This window comes from Nicotiana tomentosiformis, chromosome 3 (genome assembly GCF_000390325.3).
Source record: "Nicotiana tomentosiformis chromosome 3, ASM39032v3, whole genome shotgun sequence".
In the NCBI taxonomy this organism is placed as follows: Eukaryota; Viridiplantae; Streptophyta; class Magnoliopsida; order Solanales; family Solanaceae; genus Nicotiana; species Nicotiana tomentosiformis.
In genome coordinates, this window is record NC_090814.1 from 111,328,121 (window position 1) to 111,350,066 (window position 21,946).

General features: G+C 35.4%; 2 protein-coding genes across 11 annotated transcripts; one reads left to right on the forward strand and one right to left on the reverse strand.

The window, feature by feature from the left end:
- Positions 1-741: 741 nt before the first annotated feature.
- LOC104106810 (RAF-like serine/threonine-protein kinase PRAF) lies at positions 742-7,728 on the forward strand. Of its 10 annotated transcripts, none has more exons than XM_070197442.1 (9): positions 742-1,031; positions 1,130-1,451; positions 2,297-5,081; positions 5,169-5,209; positions 6,374-6,651; positions 6,738-6,864; positions 6,927-7,143; positions 7,266-7,396; positions 7,476-7,728. In XM_070197442.1, exons 1-3 carry the CDS (start codon positions 896-898, stop codon positions 2,364-2,366), a joined length of 528 nt encoding a protein of 175 aa, XP_070053543.1. In that variant the 5' UTR covers positions 742-895; the 3' UTR covers positions 2,367-5,081; positions 5,169-5,209; positions 6,374-6,651; positions 6,738-6,864; positions 6,927-7,143; positions 7,266-7,396; positions 7,476-7,728. The 10 variants fall into 10 exon arrangements, with proteins under 10 accessions (XP_070053543.1, XP_070053547.1, XP_070053545.1 ...); XM_070197446.1 differs by having other exon boundaries at positions 6,951-7,143; XM_070197444.1 differs by having other exon boundaries at positions 6,757-6,864.
- A 9,304-nt stretch (positions 7,729-17,032) lies between these two features.
- LOC104106809 (uncharacterized) lies at positions 17,033-21,276 on the reverse strand. The gene is made up of 2 exons (XM_009615440.4): positions 21,063-21,276; positions 17,033-17,438 (listed from the first exon to the last, which is right to left on the reverse strand). The coding sequence occupies exons 1-2, from the start codon at positions 21,204-21,206 to the stop codon at positions 17,283-17,285; spliced, it is 300 nt and encodes a 99-aa protein (XP_009613735.1). The 5' UTR covers positions 21,207-21,276; the 3' UTR covers positions 17,033-17,282.
- Between the last annotated feature and the right edge of the window lie 670 nt (positions 21,277-21,946).

The following is a 21,946-nucleotide window of genomic DNA, read 5'->3' on the forward strand; positions in this document are numbered from 1 at the left end:
TTGAGGTTAAAGCAATATTTTTTTAGATTCTCATCACCTAGCGATCTCAAATATGTATCACTAAATAGAAAATCAAAAATATTTTTTTAGATGTATTGTGAAGTTTTGTTTTCCTTTTCGACTTATTTTTTAAATTTTTACTTTAAAATACTCAAATTTCTAAGAAATTTAATTTGTAAACCTAGTAATAGTGACAACCAAAGGATGTGGTGGATGAGACACTCCCTTAACCATAGGTCTCATGTGTGAGCCATGTGTATAAAATAATTCTTGGTACGGAGCGCTTTTCCCCCGAATAGAATCCTATGCGGTGCGAATCCGGATAGTCGGACTTCAATGCGGATACTGAACACCGGATGAAAAATCAAAAAAAAAAATTGAATGGGGCCAAGGAGTTAAGAAGGGAGAAGATGACAAAAATGGCAGGTTTGGGTTCGTTGAGCAACAGACCAAAAAAATGGATCGGGCCAAACCCTGAAAACACGGCACCAGCCGAAATCCAAAATTTCAATTCCACCCAGCCCTTTCTTGTAGCTACACGAATCATACCCGTAAGCCCAACAGCTCATCAGTTGAACCACTCATCCCATCTTGAGTGGACCATCCATCTTTTGGATCCCAAGAAAATTAACGAATATCCGAATAACCTCTTTACCCCACCCCCAACAACACCTTTTCCTTTGCTTTACTTGTCCGCTTTGAATTTGGAGTAACAAAATTTTCAAGTCCTCACACCCTATATATACAGCTTATTCCCTAGCCTTATGGTTCTTGAAGGTGCCCGCAATCTCAAAGCATCTTCTCTTTCTCTAGAAGCTCCTCCGCTTTCTTCTCTCTCCTTTACAGTTCAAAAAATACTTTTCAATTCCTTACCTCGTATAACTCAATCCAAAGCATGAACTCTACGCACGCAATCAAATTTCTCTATAGTTACGGCGGGAGAATCCTCCCCCGTCCCTCCGACGGCAACCTCCGTTACGTCGGTGGCTTTACCAGAGTTCTCTCCGTCGATCGCTATATTTCCTTTGCAGGTCCGTTAGTACATTATTTATTTTCTTTTTTTAAAAGTAGAGTTATTGCTGTGCTTTTTGCGGGGAAAATAGGAGCTGATGAAAATTAATTGGTGCAGAGTTGATGGTGAAGTTTGGAGAACTGTGTGGATCGTCAATGAATTTGAAGTGTAAGTTGCCGAGCGAGGATTTGGATGTTTTGGTAAGCATTACATGTGATGAGGACCTGATGAATATGATTCAAGAGTACGAGCGAGTTTCGGCGTTGACGAATCGGGAGATGAAGATTAGAGCTGTTGTATTTCCACTCAGCTCGGCGAAAAAAGTCTCTCCTCCTTCATCGCCTATGTCGTGCTTTGACTTTCCAGCATCGAAATTGAAGCCGGAAAAAGTCAGCCGCTTCTATTCGCCTTCATCGTATGCGGCGGCAGCAGCAGCTAGGTATTACTCTCCAGCTTTGGGATATCCAGTCGGCGGAAGGAAAGACGGCAGGAAGTTTTACTACCCTTGCTGTGAACGTGGAAGCCCTAGGCATCTTTACTTTGTTGCTCATAGAAACCATAGCCAATAGAAATTAAGATAATAATAAATAAGGGACAGAAATTGAGGTTTTTCAGGAGATATATGAGTTGAGCACATAGACAAGAGTGAATTAAGCTCCCCCACCCAAGAAAAAAAGAAAAAGAGATCCAAAAAAGTAAAAAAGAAGACATATATCATATGAAGATGGAATATATACAATGACAAATGCCGACCGAATGTTGGGTTCATGAATTGGATTTTACATTATTTGAGACTGCAGTTCAATTCAATTGTGAGGTTAGGTTGAGAGTTTTGAGATATTCTGAGTTTGCCCTTTTTTGGACTTGTGCACACGGCCGTTAGGGTTCCGTTCTCCGTCTTGCTTTGGCAAATGGCGTGTTGCTTTGGGAGTTATTTCTTTTTAAAAATAAAATAAAATTCTTTTGTGTGCCCACCCCGCGTTCGTTTAGGCATCGTTTGGGGCCTCAATTGATTCCGTGGGGGGGCCAGAGAAGTGGACCATTCTTTTGTGGACACTTGTAGATAATCTGGAGGTTGGCACACGTGTTTAGGCAGCACGAATGAGGATTCACACGCTTTAGGATTTTGTAACCTTTTCTTTTCTGGGAAAACTTTTGGTTTTTTGGTTGCGGGGGTCTATGTATGTCCCCAGCCGATTTAATTACTCTTTCCCATTGGTCTCTTTCTTAATTTGTGCGTTTAATTCATTTCTTATTAACACTTTTCCTTTTGAGGTATTTCAGGATTGGAAGCATTCTGAGCTGGCAAAGCAAGAGAGGAGCAGCTTGCGTGAATTATTCGTCGCGGAAATGATGATTCAAACAATGGGATCATATAATTAATAAATCTTAATTTCTAATTAAGAGGAAAGTAAGGAAAATTTGAAACAGTGCTTTAGAGGCAGAATTCGAGGGAACCATAAGCCCTCGAACTTTATATAACTATTTAATGTATGAAATATAGTAATTAAACTGAGGAAAGATAGTAATATTAGAATTTGTAAAAGTGCATTAAAATTGTTTAAGATGGTAAAATTTGAGAGGTAAGTAATTATTTAGACGTAAGAATGTTCACATAGTCGTAAATGTTGACATGCGATGTATAATTATAATAAAGTACCAGGGGTTAAAAACTAAGACGAAAGTGATCTAGGTATTGAGTGGTTGGGCGGCTCAAAGTGTAGGTGGTACAAGGATTATTCAAGGCATAAAGTGGTGAAATTTGAACATTCTAAGCGCGTACAAAGCCAAGAACGTTACAGAAGGGTTATTATATTTGTATATCATGCTCCTTTACAATAATTATGTAAGTTCGTTTAAATTACAATCATTAATTATGATTAAATAATTTAAGGATATATATTAATTATGATAATTAAGAAAGTTTACAAGTCTATGTAAACACATGTCGTATACTCCACTATTTATTTTGTATTGAATGTGCGGATAAGTTTGTATCGAGTCTTATGAGTTGTGTCAAGGGACTAAATTACGTTAAGATAATAAAAGGGTTGCGTTGTAATATGTGCAAAATTTTGTCGGTTAAGATGAATTAAGAAATTTAAATGGTCGTAACTTTATTACTCTAACTGATCAAAGTTATTTTTTAGTTGAATTATTTGCTTAACAATTTCCTCTAATATTGTTATATATCCAACTAAGCATATTCTTTTCGTAAGTTATGGGTCAGTTAGTTCTTTCATTGTTTGATGGGACAAGTGGGTAATGCGTGTAGTTTAATTACAAACTTTTAGATCGAACTAACTCAATATGTCTTTTGACTCGCAAATGATATTTATGCAGCATAATGTGCTCAAATTTAAGCAGCTAGCTTAAGCGGATTACTTTACATTACATGTGAAGATGGGGCAATATAGCGAAACTAGAAGAGAACTAAATAATAAGAGCCCAATTGGACATAAGAAAATTTTCTTTTTTTTTCAATTTTTTTTTTGAAAACGGCGTTTGGTTATCAAAATTTTTCAATTTTTCCAATCTCACTTAAAAATGCATTTTTAAATTTAAAAAATTGGCGAGGTTGCTAGTTTTTAGTTGCAAAATATATTTAAAAAAAGACATCCAAATATGTTGCAAAAATTATAACAAAACACAATTTCATCTTCAATTCAAATTTTAGTGAAATTTCAAATTTGAATTTTTTTTTTTTGGAATTCATGTCCAAACGCCTACTAAGTCCAAATGTAGAGGAATATTAGTTGATTTGACCTGGAGCAACTTGGCCAGCTAATAATTTCAAGGGAAAATAATGTTTTTTTAGAATGGCAGAATATTAGGGTGGTGTCATTCATGTTTCGGGGATTTGGCCCTAGTCGTCTTCGAAAGGCTGTATATATTGGCACTTGTTGAAAGTCTTCTATTTAGGAATGGACTAGCAATATGATTCTCGGAATATGCCCATGCCGGGAATATAAATTATTGTCTCTTTGACCAAGTTCATTTAGTTAAAGGTATTTAAGTTTTTTGGTAGTCAAAAGTATCTTTTTTTCAAAGTTAAAGGTGTTTGACCAAGTTTTTAGAAGAAAAAAAATTATTTTTGAGTATAACCAGAAGTCGTTTTTGAGAAGCAAAAAAAAACTAGATGTTTTTCAAAAACACTTTTGAGAAAAATATAGTTAGAAACACTTTTAAAAAGTTTGGTCAAACATTAATTGTTGTTCAAAAATATTTATCAAATTAATTAATCAAACACAAACTGTTACGCACAAAAAATCTTTTTTAGAAAAGTATTTTTCGAAATAAGTTGATTTTAAAAGCTTAGTCAAACACACTATTAATTGACATTAGTTACAAGAAGTTTGTTGAAATTGTGGTAGGGAAAATATAAATAGGACTATCTCTCTTTGATAATATATGTTCGCAGATGAAATGATACACGAATCAACAGAAACACAATCGCCGGTGAGGTTTCTCGATTACTTTGACGGGTTGTTTGGTGTACCCGTATAGGAATTAACGCGAGTGATGCAGAGATTGTAATGTACAAATTATTCTCTTGTCAGACACTTGTTAATTTGATGTTACAAATTAACATGTAGTCACTACTAGAAAATGTGAAAACTAGTATTCAGACTAATTTCCGACTGAAATTAGTATTCAGAAATTTCCGATGGTTTCGGTCGTAAAATATATGAAAAAAATTGTTTATATTTTTTTTAATATTTCTACCATATTGGAAATTTAGTTTTCAGTCGATCCATGAAAGTCAAGTTTTTAATGTTTGACCACTTCTGGACTTTCGATTGAAACGATCGGAAAATTATAAACTATATAATTAATTTTTCGATTCGGTTAGAAATATTTTTAAATTTTTTGTCAGTGCTTTTCCAATCAAAACGTCGGAAATTAAATTATTTTTTTAATTTTACTTTTGTTTCCGGTCGAAAATCTAATTTAAAACCCTCCACCGACCTATTTCTTCTTTTCTCCTTCTTTATCTTTTCTTCCTTTCTTTCTCTTCTCTTTCTCCTCCATCGCCGGCGGTCGTGTTCGAATATCAATTTTTCGGCGGGTATGAATCTCTCTCTCCCTCCTCCCTTTCTCGCGGCTAGCTTTGATATTTTTTAACCCCAACTATTTAATTTTTTTTCGTTTTCAGGCAGCAATTCCAGCATGCGGGCTTTGTTTTTTTCCGGCGAGGTAAGTTTTCCGTTCATCCTTTATTCGCCTTGAATCTTAATATTTTTTTGTTTATTGCAATTCAAGTAGAATCTTAATATATTTGTTCTATGAATCTTAATATATTTGTTTTATATATTATTTGTAACTAGCTAGTTGTTTATTGCAATTCAAGTAGAATCTTAATATATTTGTTCTATATATTATTTGTAACTAGCTATTTATTCTCTATGACTTTTTAACTTATTTATTTAGAGTGGACTAGTAATAGTTAACCTCTAGACATTGAATTTTCTTGATTACTCTTTCTGGTATTATGTACAAGTGAACTATATATACTTGTGTGCTAATTTTATTCTGTATATAGTATTGATCAGGAAACCTACTCCTTAGTAATTAATGATAAAAAATGATGCCCTTGCCTTTATCTGAATTGACATCTTGAGAAGTCATTGTAACTAAAGCTCTAAATATGCAATTGTAAGACTTGCAAACATATGACATATTTTTTAATTATTATGCAATAAGCCAAATGTACATAATATCACCAATCCTAAAAGATTCTTGATTAAACATCACTAGAAGTAGAAAACTTGAGGACCCCCCCCCCCCCCCCAATTATATTATGAAATAGGGTTTGTTGAAAAAGCATCAAGAAAGTTTGTTGGGAATGAAGTGAAGATTTGTGTGCATATTTAATTACGTAACTTTTGTTTTAAAATCTAATTGTGTTACTTAAGAGATGTAGCTAATAGTGAAGTTTAGAGAAGTTTAACACTTATTGGTTTGTGTGGATGGAATTGGACATAGTAGATGAATGTATAATAGAAATTATTCGAATTGTACGGGAGTGCGGGATGAATTTATAGAAGGGGTTGCTGGCTTTATTTCTAAAGCAAAGACACTTATGATTTCCTTATTGAAGGGACGATTATGTGCCCTTGTGTGAAATGCAAGTGTGTTAAGTTATTGGGTCCCGATATTTTTACTGTTCATTTGTATAAGAAGGGTTTATGGAAACTTATTATGTATGGACTGTTCATGGGGAGAGTCATGCTAGTGTAGATGATGTTGATTTTCAGAACTCTTTTGGTGGTGAAGAAGATAGTCGTATAGCGGAGAATATTAATATTAAAAATTCTCGATTTAATGAAATGATGAGGGATGCTTTTGAGATGTTCCCAGGGGCTCAATCTGAACCCAATGATGAGGCTAAGTGTTTCTTCAAGCAGTTAGAGGAAGCTAGTTGTCTGCTTTATGAAGGCGCATCGCATTCCAAGTTGTCTATTCCAATTAGATTACTAAGTATTAAATCGGATAATTCTATTTCTCAAGCGGTCATGGATTCTATTATTGACCTTATGAATGAACTTATTCGACAAAGATTGACCTACCCAAAGTTTTTTATATGGCAAAGAACTTAATCATTTGCATCGGTTGATTATCGTATCCCCTGGGGACGAGTAAGTAATTCTTTATTTTTAATTGTTAGAATAAAGTTTCACATATATTTGACGAATGCTTATTTTACATATTAAATATAATGTAGGTTTTTGCCATCCTATCAGGCCACACATATGGTTGTGAAATCTATTGAGCGATTTTTTTATGAGCCGTGGAATTCCTGGAGAGAGATATCATACCATATCAGAGTGAATATGTGGCTTCAATTTAAGGTACGAATAAATATAATTTATATAATATTTATTGTGTTCGTCTAAATTTTTTTTAATTGCAGACTAAGTGTGTATGATATCCTCAGCATGAAATTCGGGTGAATGCTATTTTCGAGAAGGGAGCTCAGAAAAGGATTAAAGATACTCATTTTGTTGCTCGGAAAGGTGGCAACATGCCCGATTGGTTACGTCAAGATATCTCGCTTTAACTATTGGAGAAGTGAAACACCAATGAATAGAAGCAAAAGAGTGAAAAAGAGAAGGCAAACAGAGCCTCCAGTAAGGGTGGCTCGTTCGTTGCGCAGCCCATCGATTGAGATTGATAATTTATTTATAAAATTTTATTTAGTTTTACTTATATGTGATCGAACATAATAAACTCATATTCTTAATTTTGACAGAAAAGGCACATGGGGAAATGTGTCATGCTCATGTCTTTGAGGATACACATAAGAAGAAGAAGAAGAAGAAGAAGAAGAAGAAGAAGAAGAAGAAGAAGAAGAATGGGTCGAACCGCGTGCATCAGAGACATGTAAGATTCTAAAATCAATACTACATTTATTTTGGTTAAGATTAGTTCGTTTATATGATGCTTATCATCTATATTTTAGGACGAGTATCAACGATTTATGAAGGAATGGCAACAAACTCAACCTGATTCCCAATCGACGCCCGAAGATATGACTTCGATATGGACACAAGCAGCCGGTGGAGTAGATAAAGATATAGAATTTTTTAGTAATATTTATTTTAATATTATTTTGCACAAATTGTATGTTTCTTCTCTTGCTCATTTAATTTTAATTTTTTTATTTCTCATGAAAATAAATAAAGGTAGAGTCTACGGACTTGGAGTTAAACCGTCGTTCAGCCGCATTATTCAGTGGTGCTTCTGCTTCACCAGAAGAAATTGAGACTATACAGAGCTAAATCAATGAATTATCACAACAATTAAATAATACTCAAGAAACAATAAGTATGATGTGGACATTCATGGAAACCAACGTGCAATGAAAGAATCTAACAATGAGGAGACTAAAACCGATGAAGAGTAGTAATTTGGAATGTGTAGTATGATATTTAGACTTGATTGATTTTGACTTGGTTCGTTTTAGACTTGGTTGCATGTCATTTTAGTTGAGATTTTTAGATTTTGATGTGGTTTAATAGAATTTATATGTAACGACCCGGCCGGTCGTTTTGAGTATTTTAGCCTCGATCCCCTAATTTATGTTTTCTTTATGTTATATTGTAGTTACGTGACTCGTCGGGGTATTTGGTTTTCGTTTTGGTTTTGGTTTCGGGTGAGTTTCGGAGTGAAATGGGACACATAGTCCCTAAGTTGGAGGTTTAAGTTGTTAGAGTTGACCACAATTTGACTTGTGTGAAATAGACTCCGGAATGGAGTATTGGTGATTCCAATAGCCCCATATAGTGATTTTGATCTTAGGAGCGTGTTCAAATGTTAATTTGGAGGTCCGTAGGTCGTTCGGCGTTAATTGGCGAAAGTTAAAAATTTGAGTAATTTGAAAAGTTTGACCGGGAGTTGACTTTATTGATATCGAGGTCGGATCCCGATTTTGAAAGTTTTAATAGGTCTGTAATATCGATTATGATTGGTGTGCAAAATTTGGTGTCAATCAGAGTTGTTTTGGTATGAATCGGCGTTGGGTTTGGAATTTGGATGTTCATAGGCTTGAATTTGGGTTGCGATTCATAAAATTTATGTTGTTTGATGTGATTTTTGGCCTCGAGTAAGTCCGTTATGTATTTTTGAAACTAATTGGTATATTCGGAAGGAGTCCCGGGGAGCCCGGGGGTGATTCGGGTTGAATTCAGATCGAAATTTGGACTTGTTGAGCTGCTGGACTTTTCCAGCTTCTGGTGTCATCGCACTTGCGGAGGGACTGGCCGTAGGTGCGGACTAGAAAAAGCGAGCGTGTAATCACAGGTGCGATTTTGGCTAAGCCCAACTGGGAGCACAGGTGCGAGGAGTTATCCGCATCTGCGAGAATGCAAGTGCGAAAAGGAGATCGCAATTGCGGACAAGGGTTGTCGTGTCTTTGGTCGCAGAAGCGGAGGGGTTCTCCGCATAAGCAGGCTCGAAGATGCGAGCCAAGGTCCGCATAAGCGGAATTTTGAGACTTGAGTGTTTTCCGCACCTGCGATGGTTTTTCCGCATGTGCGGCGTCGCAGAAGCGGAAGTCGCTGGGCAGAAAATGAAATTTTCGAGGGTTTGATTTCATAATTCATTTTGGGACTTTGAGAGCTCGGTTTGAGGCGAAATTTCGAATGATTTTCAGAGAAGACTTTGGGATAAGAAATTCTAACTCATTTTTGATTAATTCCCACGAATCTATTGATAATTTCTTCATTTAATTAGTGTTTGGAGTTTAAAATTTGGGGGAAATGGTAAAAACTTCTTAGGCTAAGTTTTTGGGTTTTGAAAGGCAAAATAATGTCGGATTTGGATAATTCTTGTATGGTTGGACTCGATATCGAATGGGTGTTCGGAATTTATAATTTTGGTGGGGATCCGAGACGCGAGCCTGGGTCGACTTTTGGGGCGATTTTTCAATTCTTTGCTAAGATCATAATTTCATTATTTAAATTAGTTTCCTATAGTTATATTTATAGTATGAAATTGTTTTGGATAGATTCGAGCCGTTCAGAGTTAAAAATTGAGGGGAAGGACTTCTAGTTGATTGATTTAGCGTGGTTTGAGGTAAGTGAATTATCTAACCTTGTGTGGAAAAAATTTCTCTTAGGATTTCGTATTGTTGTGATGATTATGAAATGTAAAAGCCGTGTGCGCAAGATGAAGAGTGCGTACACGGGCTAAATGTGAAATTTCTAAATTTTTGCTTTGTAGTTTCCTTTCATTCTTTAATTGAGTTACTTTAATATATTATAAACATCATGTTTGTCTAATTTCACATGTCACTTGTTGTATATCTTATTTGCAAATTGCCTTACATGTTTAGTTGAATTACTTATTTTTTTTAATTCTGTATTCATTATTTAACTGTTGAACCCTTACTTGAAATTGCTATTCTTGAGTATTTTGCTGTGAGTTTGGTATTGAGTTGCAAAGGCCGTGGTGTCTATTGAGGCAAAGTGTAAGTTGTAAAATATCATTTTTATTGAGCTGTTATGTATTGGCATTCGTGTTATTGTTGAGAGGATTGTTTGGTTGTTTGCACGAGGTTTCAGTCGTGATGTTGTTACTATTTGCACGAGGTTTCTGTCGTGCTGTTATTACTATTGATACGCATGCGGTGGTATAAGGTTTGGGTACTGAAATGCATGTGGTGAGATAAGATAGGCTTGATCCGCGTGGCTAGTAGGGGAACTACTAGCAGTCATGCAGTGTGATAAGATGAGCTAAAATGCGGGGTGCTAATTCGAAAAAATAATTTTCAAAACTAAATGTCAAGGCTCCCACTTTGATATAAGGAAAGACTGTGAGTTACCTTTATAATTTGGGACTACGAGGCGGTACCTCAGTAGGGCCCCTTTTTGATCTTCTCTATTTGTTGTGTTTGTTTGGTTGTTGTTTCCTTAGCATGTAAAATTCCTGTTTTCCTTTCGTGTTGTATTAACTGCCTTGATTCCGTGTTGTTAACTTTTCGTAAATTCTTTATTGTTTCACTTCCTTGTCATTATCATTATATCATTATATCTTCTGTTTCGTTTCTTATTATCTCAAGTAGGGCCTTGACCTGATCTCATCACTACTCTACCGAGGTTAGGCTTAACACTTACTCGGTACCGTTGTGGTGTACTCATACTACGCTTATGCACATGTTTTGTGCAGATCCAGGTACATCTTATCAATCCCAGTACTAGCGTATTGAGCCTGCATTTGGAGACTTCAAGGTACACCTGCCCGCGTCCGCATGTCTCGTAGTCCCCTTCTATCCTGTTCTTCCTTATTTCTTTACACTTTTATAGACAGTGATGTATAGGATTGTTCAGCACTGTATCTAGAGTTTGTGATTTATATCTCACTAAGTTTTGGGGAGTTGTACACATTGAGTTTATAGTTTCTTTTTATGAAGTTTTGAAATTTTAAGTTTTATTTAATGTTTTCGCATGTTGTTAGTCTTACCTAGTCTTAGAGATTAGGTGCCGTCACGACATTCTACAGAGAAAATTTGGGGTCGTGACATTACACTTGTTAAATGATTTTGTTATGTTTAACCTAGTTTGATACTTGATGTTTTTGGCTCAATTGATTGAGCATTTGTGATATTGGTTGTGTTGTATATTGGTTGTTTGATTTGGCAGGGGGTGTAGCTTAAAATACAGTAGAAGCAGAATTCTGCTATATTTTACCAAAGTTTGCGGCTGATTTTCGACCACTTTGGTCGAAAACGGGACTTGGAAAATTCCTAGGTCGAAATATTTAATTAATTAATTTGTAATTTTCGACCGATTCAGTCGGAACATTTGAATAAAATAATAATTAATTATTTAAATTACCGACCAAATCGATCGGAACATTAATTATTTAATTAACATTTATTATTAATTGTGCGGCAGAATCGGTTGCAAACTTTAATTTTATTCGATCAACTTGACTTTTTCTTGTTGCGGACAAAATGGTCGGGAGTTTCTGAATGATTCGGTCGAAAATATTTTACGACCATCATTTTTCCGACCACTTGAAATCCGTCGGAAACAATAGATTTCCGATGGATTTCGTGGTCGAAAATATGACATTTTGTGGTAGTGAGTGTAAAACTTAAAATATGCCCTTTATTTTTAAACAAAATAAAAATTTGTTTACTTATGGAGGTTGGTTTATTCGTTTTACTTGTTTAATACATGTATGACTAATATCTAAGTTCTTATTCTATATTCGATCCTACATAAAATAATATATACATGTCTAATAACTTATGCATGTATTGTTTATGAGGAAAAGAATAATAAAAGTAATCAAACATTGTTTAATAAAATGTTAGATTTTATTTGGAGAGAACTCCTAACCATACCAACCAAACGGCCCTTGATGTATGACACTCTTTGTTTATTGTGGTTTTTATCGTGTGTGTTTTCATGAAAAGGTAAAAATTAAAAAAAATAAAATTAAGATCTTAAATATAGAAATATACCAATTTCGGTAAGCAAATCGAAAAAGAAAGACTGTCATAGTAGTTGGAAGAGGAGTAGAAAAAAGATTATGCTTTGGAAATGCTAGCTATACTTAAAACGCATAATAGTGTGAGAAAAAACATTACTATCGTAGATATGATTACTAAGGCTATTGTAAACCAAGATTTTGGTTGCTCGATCATACATCTATATTCAGGCCAGATTAATTAATTAGCAATATTTAACATGTCTATATCTTAAGTTCTTAACTAATCTATCTTGATTGTTTCCCTAAGAAACAGGAAGAGAAAACTCATTCTTTTTTCTTTTCTCAGTGTTTTCGCAATTGAATAAAAGGTGAAGAGTGTGCTTAAATGCTTATAGTTGATCTGTATACAACCAGGCGTTATGTGCAGTACTTCGGAGTAATTTATAAACTCTTGATTCTAGTAGTCACAATCCGAGTTTCAGTCATGATAAATATTGAAGATAAAGATTAAAAATAAATTAAAAAAGAAAAGAAATCAAGACCGTTTTTTCCTTTTTGACATTTACGAAAGAGTTGAAGGGGAAAATTGTCTACTTCTACATGACGCCAAGAAATTGTCGATTATGTGATGCAATCAACTGCAAATTGAAAGAAGAAGGAAGCAATTTGATAATTTAAAATCATTCAATGGCTGATGTAGGATACAGCCTCTACTAGGATAATTGATGACTCATTTTCCAGAACCACTGCCTTATCTAGATTTGGATTAGTTTTAAGTGGATAGAACCTTTCGTTCCTAGCATGCGAAGTGATAATATATTGAATTGCCCAAAAATGTCCTAAGGTCTAAACCACCATTCGAAATATTTATAAGGGAATAAAAGGGGCAATGACATCAAGATTGGTCCCCGGAATACATATGACTGTATTCTGTACTACGAATTAAGATAGAGCAACTTAATTGCTCTCGTTTGAATAACTTTGGTGATTATTTTGCTTTAGTTGCACTCGCCTACCTTATCGCATCATTACATTTTCTTATTATTACATTTATTACGTACATTAATGATTATTTTTTCTTTTTTATAAACATTGATGCAAATTATGTACCATCGGTAGAGAGATGATGTAAATCCTTTACACTTGATATTAATCTTTAAGGTTTCGAATAAACCAATCTTAACTATTGCGTATATCGTTTTTCAAAGTTACAGCATAATGTATAATGGCAGTAAATTATTGTACAATCGAAGTTAGAGAAGAACACACTGTATCTTCTGTTGTATACTTAATGGATAGAACAAGAAACTAACTGCATATAAAACAGATCTCCTCTTTCAAAGTAATGTAGAAATTAAAATCTTGAGTAGAAATACATAAACGAAGATCAAGTTCTTCATATATGATTCTTCTGCCAGAAAGACTGATGGCTCTTGTTGGGTTTAAGGTGAATGGAAAATGGGGAAAAATAAAATTTTGATTTTTTCTCCTTGACAAAGGAACATTGTCCCATATTGGAGGAGGAAAAGACTTTTGATGGGTATATATACAATTGCTCTTCTTCTAACTCTTAAAGAGTTAAGAAGAAGGCAAGCCCCGCGCCGTCGTCGTCGCCGGCTTCGGTCAAATGATTGATTGATTAAATTTTTTGGACCAAATTTATTTGTTAATATTAACGCAATAGATGCATTCAAACAATACAAAAATGAAGTTGAAACGCAACTTGACAAGAGAATGGGTGGTGAATACGAATCTCCTTTTGAAAAAATATGTTTAGAATATGAAATTATTCATCAAACAACGGTCCCTTACACGCCCCAATTCAATGGGATTGCGGAAAGAAAGAATCGATCATTAAAGGAAATGATGAACGCTTTGTTGATAAGTTCTGGTTTGCCACAGAACTTGTGGGGGAAGCCATTTTTACAGCTAATCGGATATTAAACCGAGTACCCCATAGCAAAACGCAATCCATTCCACATGAAAAATGGAAAGGAAGGAAGCCCAACTTGAATTATTTTAAAGTGTGAGGTGTTTGGCAAAAGTGCAAGTTCCTAAACCCAAAAGGGTAAAGATAGGACCTAAAACTGTTAATTGTGTTTTCATACGATATGCAACAAATAGTAAAGCATATCGATTTCTGGTTCATAAATCAGAAAATCCCGACATTCATAATAAAACGGTTATAGAATCAGATAATACTGAATTTTTCGAAAGTATATATCCGTATAAAAAGTCAATTGGTGAAGCATCTAAACGACTTCGGGAGGAAACAAAAGAAAGTACGTATAATCAGGAGGATCCAAGACGGAGTAAACGTCAAAAAACGTCTACTTCATTTGGACCAGATTTTGTGACTTTCTTATTGGAAAATGAGCCTCGAACATTGAAAGAAGCCATGACTACTTCCGAATCATTATTTTGGAAAGAGACAGTCAATAGTGAAATATAATTCATACTGAACAACCATACATGGGAATTGGTTGATCTTACTCCAGGCAATAAACCATTGGGTTCTAAATGGATTTTTAAGAGGAAAATGAAAGATGATGGTACTATTGATAAATATAAGGCAAGACTTGTGGTCAAAGGGTATAGATAACGAGAAGGTCTTTGACTATTTTGATACATACTCTCCAGTTACGAGAATTACGTCCATACGAACGTTCGTAGCATTAGCTGCAGTATATGGTCTTGAAATTCATCAAATGGCCGTTGAAATGACTTCTTAAATGGAGATTTGGAGGAAGAAATTTACATGGAACAACCTGAAGGGTTTGTGGTTCCAGGTAAAGAAAAGAAGGTATGTAGACTTGTTAAGTCGCTTTACGGACTAAAACAAGCATCCAAATAATGGCATGTAAAATTTGACCAAACAATGCTGTCAAATAGTTTTAAGATAAATGAATGTGATAAATGTGTGTACATTAAAAATGTTACAAATCACAGTCATTGTTTGCTTATATGTGGATGATATGCTGATAATGAGTAATGACATTGCCAACATAAATGCGACTAAGCGTATACTAACTAGCAAGTTTGATATGAAAGACTTGGAAGTTGCCGATTTAATTTTGGGTATTAAGATCCATAAGACTCCTCAAGGTCTGGCATTGTCGCAATCTCATTACATTAAAACAGTACTTGAAAAATTCAAGCACTTAGATTTTAAAGTTGCAAAGACTCCAATTGACGTGAATCTTGCACTTGCAAAGAACAAAGGCCAAAGCATATCACAATTGGATTATGCTCGTGTGCTGGGATATTTAATGTATATCATGAATTGTACTCGACTAGATATAGCGTGTGCTATAAGTAAATTGAGTTGATACACGAGTAATCCAGGTCAATCTCATTGGATGGGGATGAAACGAGTTTTGGGATATTTAAAACATACCCAAGACTTTGCTTTGCACTACAGTAATTATCCTGCGGTGATTGAGGGATACTGTGATGCAAATTGCATCACCGGTTCAACTGATTCTAAGTCCAAAAGTGGATATGTATTCACTATTGGTGGAGGAGCGGTATCTTGGAAGTCATCCAAACAAACGTGTATTGCCCGCTCTACAATGGAGGCTGAATTTATTGCCTTAGATAAAGTCAATGAAGAAGCTGAATGGCTCCGGAATTTCTTGGAAGATATTCCATTTTGGCCCAAACCGTTAGCACCAATATGCATACATTGCGATAGTCAAGCAGCGATTAGAAGGGCTGGGAGCGTTATGTATAACGGTAAATCTCGTCATATACGACGAAGACATAAAATTGTTAGGCAGCAACTCTCTAGGGGGATCATCACAATTGACTACGTAAAGTCAAGCGACAATGTGTCGGATCCACTTACGAAAGGCCTAACTAGAGAGGTAGTTGAAAGATCATCGAGGGGAATGAAACTATGGCCGAGGACAAGTCATTGTGGCGGTAACTCTACCTAGAAGACTGGAGATCCCAATATCTAGGTTCAAGGAGATCAAACAAAGTCATTAATGACGATTCAACATTGTCAACTAAAGTTTTTGGTCCATTTTCGTGATGAGACAATGTTCAGTACCAAGGATAAAGCAGTAAGGCTTTTTAATGGTTTCTAAATTTGATACGGGGCATATCAAAAAGTGTATCTACGGGATGACACGTTTAGGAACCACCTATGTAAGTGAGAAGTGTTAGTCGCTTCAAGGAGAATTTTGCAAGGCCAGTTCTCTACGCACTTATGAAACCAGGCGGAGTTTATGGCTGAAACGAACACAACAATGAGAACCAAAGACGGTTAAGGGTTGGTTGTGTGACTGATGGTTGTCTAGGTATATACCAAAGTTCGACGGTTCAAAGATATCAAATCTACCGATTGATCGAGTATATCCGACATAAGTTCACTACGGAAAGTTCAAAGGGAAACCTACTTATCCAGATGTGATTAATCCTTGCGTGTAAATCACACAGTTTTTCATGCATATTTTAGTGATATAGCCATTCCCCATTCATGTGGGGGATTGTTGGGTTTAAGCTTCTTAGAACTTAAATGAGGGTGAATGGGAAATGGAGGGGAAAATGAAATTTTGATTTTCCCTCCTTGACAAAGGGACATTGTCTCATATTGGAGGAGGAAAAGACTTTTGATGGGTATATATACAATTGCTCTTCTTCTAGCTCTTAAAGAGTTAAGAAGAAGGCAAGCCCCGCGCCGTCGTCGTCGCTCGGCTTCAGTCAAATGATTGATTGATTAAATTTTTTGGACCAAATTTATTTGTTAGTATTAACGCAATAGTTGCAACCTTGCATGAAGAGTTGTAACTCTTCAAGTATAACCCAACGTTTTTTGGCTATAAATACATGAACTCTCCCTCAGATTTTCCTTACGAAAATTCCGATTAATCCTTCTTCTTTCTGCATTGTTTTAACAGAAAAGAAAGTAGTAAGTGTGATTTACTACCGCTATTTGCATTCGTTGTCACTGGGATTTGAAGTATCGCTACACCAGTGAGGGTAATCCGTTCTATCATGGGAGGAAATAATCCTAAACCTCGGGTACTAGGAGGGGATTAAGTTCCTTAAGGAAACACTGTGAATTCAGTGGGCTCGGAATAATTTTGTTCTTCTACATTTCTGGTTTTATATCGTTTTATTTTTTAATATATTTTCGAATACAGAATATTAACAGGCTCTTTCCGTTCCTACCGGAACCATCTCTCCTTGGCTACAAAACACTTGAGCAAATAATATCCAGATACTGTTCAGAAAATTTTAAAACTCAAGTCCAAACCATGAACTACGAAGCATTACCGTAGATAGACCGCACATACAGATACAGGAAACTAATCACGATATGTCAACCAGTTTCCTGCTCAAAGTCATCACCTTCTGACTCCTCACCATTGTCCGCATCATCATCGTCTGCTTCATTGTCAAAGTCTTCTTTATCATTATCTATGTTAGTCTTCCCAATTACGACTAAGTTGCTGTTCATCTTTCTGATTTCATTACACTACAAATTTTGCAAACATCAAGAAGGAAAAGTTAGGAACTTGGTAGTATTTGTCAGTTGATATGAGGCCAGACAACTTCTTATGAAAAAAGAAAAGAAAAGAAAGAAAGAATGCAGTTTTGCAAATGAAAGCGAGACAGAAAGTTACAGAAAAAGGAAAGAAAACAAACATAACGGACTTAAGAGTTGCAGCAAAGCAAGTAAGAGGAAAAGCTGGATCCAACCAGCCAACTGTTTGATACATGCCCACTTTATCCCACTTTTTTTTTTGATGAAATAAGATACATGCCCACTTTATCCCACTTTGGTTTATCATGGGCTACACAAAGAACATATTTTCCTATTTTCTCCAATATGGCACCTTTTTAAGTCTTAAACCTTAGTAGTTAGTAGTATTCCAGTAAGGGAGAATGTAGACACCAGCCAGGGAAAAGTTCATGATTCAATCTCTTCCAAAAAACTTTTCTGTTCTTATAAATAAGTCTTATTGATGTTTACATGGAAAAATTGAGACATGGTTCAGAGAAAAAGGTCAAAATTCAACCTCTTCCAGAAAAACAATACAAACTAATTTTATAATCATTATATTGTTTGTTCAAAAAATTAACCAACTTAACCTACATAAGAATCTTTTTCAATAGAAGATTTCTTGAGAAACTGTGAAATTATAGCATGATTTTGTCTCCCTCCACTTCACCATAATTCTTTCTTTTTTGTTTCTAACCCCTCCTTTCCTTCAGCATTAATCCCTCAATGGTCTTAAATAGCTAGAAGTAAGAGTTAGTAGCATCAACAATCCTCAAATCGTAGGACAGGCAGTGTTCTGCTATACTGCCAACTAAACACTTAGCTGTTGGCTTCCAACACCCGACTTGGCAATTATAATTAAGGTACATGGCACTAGGAGAAGTTTGCAGTCCTAATTTTCGAACCTAATCAACTAATAATTTAACAGTTGTCGCAGCAATTATAATGTACAAACCTTTAATTAAGGTAATTGTCACTGGAATAACTCCAGAAATAACAACTTACATAAACTTAAGTAAGCAAGCAGCAAATAAGTACCTTAATACAGGGATGGTTGAGGCCTGAAAGAACATATGTTGGGGAGAATATATAAAAAGCTAAAAGAAGATCATAACTCATAAACACACAAAAAAAAAATATAGAATGAAAAAATACATTTGTAAAAACATAAAGGCAAGTGAAGAGACATGTCTGACGAATTATGTATATATCATGGAAGCGTCACTACATCTTTTTCATTTTTTGTACAATGCATAAAAGAACACTCTCTGCAAAGACAAATTTTCATTGTTCTTAACCCAGGGAAGAGACTAGTTAGAAGAAAGATCCTATAGGTCAAGAGCCTTGGGCAATAGGCACATCATTAGTCCTTTTCCACCAGCTACCCTAAAGTAGCTCTATCAAGCCTAACTTTCTGTCAATCTTGCTTTTCATTCAAGAATAAGATGCTGGTCCAAAAAATTCCTGTATTTCAGTGGAAGAGTCCAGCTATTCAAGAGTGTTCTATTTGAAATGCAAACTTATTGGGCTCAAGTCTTTCTACTACCAAATAAGATCATTACACTAGTGCCAAATGTTTGCGGGACATTCCTGTGGACTGGCAGCAATGAGGTCTCAAGGAAGGCCTTAGTAGCATGGGACAAACGGTATATGCCAATGTCTGCTGGGGGCCTAAAAATTCTGGATTTCTGTAGATGGAACAAAGCAGCTATTTGCAAGCCTCTTTGGGTTGTGAGTTGTGACTCAGAAAAAAGAAATTTATGGGTGAAATGGATTCATAGATTCTAAAGGGAGAGACTTGCCACACTTTCCTACTCCAAAACAAGCTGGTTGGGTAGTAAGGAAGATCTTTGATGCAAAAGATTGGTTAGTGAGTAGTGGGGATTCTAGTTTAGTGCTTAACAGTTTTACAGAAAAGGAGAAGTTCAGCATCAAGAAAGCTTAAAAATCTTTCACTCCTCAGTTTCGAAAGGTAGCATGGAAGAAGGGAGTCTTGGCGAAAAGCATAATACCTAGGCATCAGTTCATCCTATGGTTGGCAATACAACAAAGACTCGCCGATGTTGATAGACTAGAAAGATGGGGGATTCAGGTTGATAAGGGCTGTGTGCTATATAGTTCAGATATTGAGGAAACAATGTCACATCTCCTGCTTGCCTGTCCTTATTCAAAGCATTTGTGGGGGTTTATACTAGCTTGGCTGGGAAAAAACAGAAGAAGTGGCTTTTGGCAGGATAAAGTGCAGTGGGCATCTAACAGCGTTAATAACAGCAGGCCAAGGGCTAGTATCCTAGGCTTCCAATTTTGTTTACCACATCTGGGCAGAGAGGAATGCAAGAAGATTTCAAAAGCAGAAACAAGAGAGTTGGCAAAGGATCAAGGAAACTGTTATACAACTTCATATCATAGGCCAGAGAAATTGTAAATGGAAGAGTCAATCAGAGAGTTTTAATAGGTACCCAACATAGAGTTGGCTAGATTGCTGCTATATGCTGAGGTTCCAGCTTATACCCTTCCTAGAAGGTGCTGAGCTGAAACTGAATAGCATTGCAATGCCAAAGTTTTGCTTAGTGATGTAGATACAGTTTTGGTCTTACTTTTTTAGAACTAGCTCTTGAGTCCAAAAGAGCTTGTTGTGTGCATTGTTATACTTGGTTGAATATAAAATTTTATTTTGACCAAAAAAAAATAAATAATAGTCTTCCTCTTAAGTTGACATGGTGCTGTTAATACTTAATATCCTCATCATAATTACATAAACATTTCTATTTCTATTTTTTATTTCTTCCAAACACCGTATCACTTAGGACCACACACTTGGTTCGTCACTTTTGTACATTTCGTTTATCGCGTCAGAATAATAGAGAAAGCTAGAAACTATGGTCCAAGTTGGTTAAGGCTTGAAACCTTTCAAGAATATATTAACTTTGAGACAAACATTATTCCTATTTGTGGCTCCCCCTACCCTATCAAGATTAATTTTGTGTTGGATGTAGTATCACAGCCTCCATATAAACTAGTTCACCTCGAACCCTGATACAGATTAACAATTTCTTTCAAGCAAGTATAACCTATATAATAACAGCATATTCACTAGCAGTAATACTGATGGAAAATGTATGTTACTTCCCTGAGTTCCCCAGCAATTCTCAACGAGACAAGCACTTCTAAATATTTATAATAATAATATGACCTAATTATCAACATTTGATACCCCTATAAATGCATCGACAAGCAACACAATAATGAGAAACTAGTTCACCTTGAGTCCTACTACAAAAAAAAAAAAAAAAATTGTTTAAAGCAAGTATAATTTATATTATAGCAACATATTTACCAGCAGTAATATACTCATTAAGCCAATTAGTCAACATTTTGGAGACAAAAAGAGGAAAAATACTTCATGTTACCTACCGATCAAAACAAAAAAGGAAGTTACTTAGGCTACTCCCCCTAGCAATTCACAACAAATGAGACAAGCACAACTAAATATTTATGATAAGATAAAACTTTCAACAGTTGATACCCTAAGATACATATACAAGCAACATTATAATGAGATTTGAAACTGTTGGGAGAAAGAGGGGAACGGCGGACCTTTTCTTCAAAATCAGATTCCTCCATAGCAAGGAGGAGCTCGTCGCTCTGAGGCTGGGGCCACTGCGCGGGGAGCAAAAACGACGTCGGAATAATTCGAGTAGAGCATGGGTACTGTAACATGAACGATGGATACTGCAACATTTTCCTTTCCTTTCCTTTCCTTTCTTCCCCGCTCTCAGCTCCTCCTTTGCTCACTCTAATACTTTTTGAGTTTGTATTGGGCCTTGTTTGTTTGGGGGTCTATAAAGGCCCATCCTTTCTTCTGGAAACTATATTTTCTAGATTGTATTTTTTCTTTCCCTTTTCTTTAGCTTTTTCCTTTTTTCCAATGTTATTACGGTAAAACCACATAGCAGGGTCATGTTTCCAGTTTTCACCTATACGGCTATACTCATGATAATTGCTTAACGTTGAATTTAGCGTGATTCTTTAATTGTTCAGTTATTTTATTCATCTAATTTGACTTTATGATGCTCTACTCTTCTTATTCTTTTTGTTCCAATTTATATAATATCGTTCGAATTTTGAGAGTTAAACGAGTTTTTTTATCGTTAAATATTTTAGGTTATTAATTATTATAACTTATAATACTTTAAGTAATGTTTCAAAATGAAAAATTTATTTAAAAAACTCAAAAACTATAAGTCCGAATTTAAGGTCAAAAACAAATTGACTCTAAAATTTGAACGATGCCACAAAAATTGAGATGATTAAAAATAATCAGGACAATAAGTTTTTGGAATTAGTAGAGTAGGGCTCTTTCAAATCTTACACATGCCATACACATTGTTGAACTCACGCAGCAAGTTACTACTGTATAGGCCAAAATCTGCCCTTAGGATATTTAGCGTAATATGGCACTAAAGAAAGAGTCGGTCGAG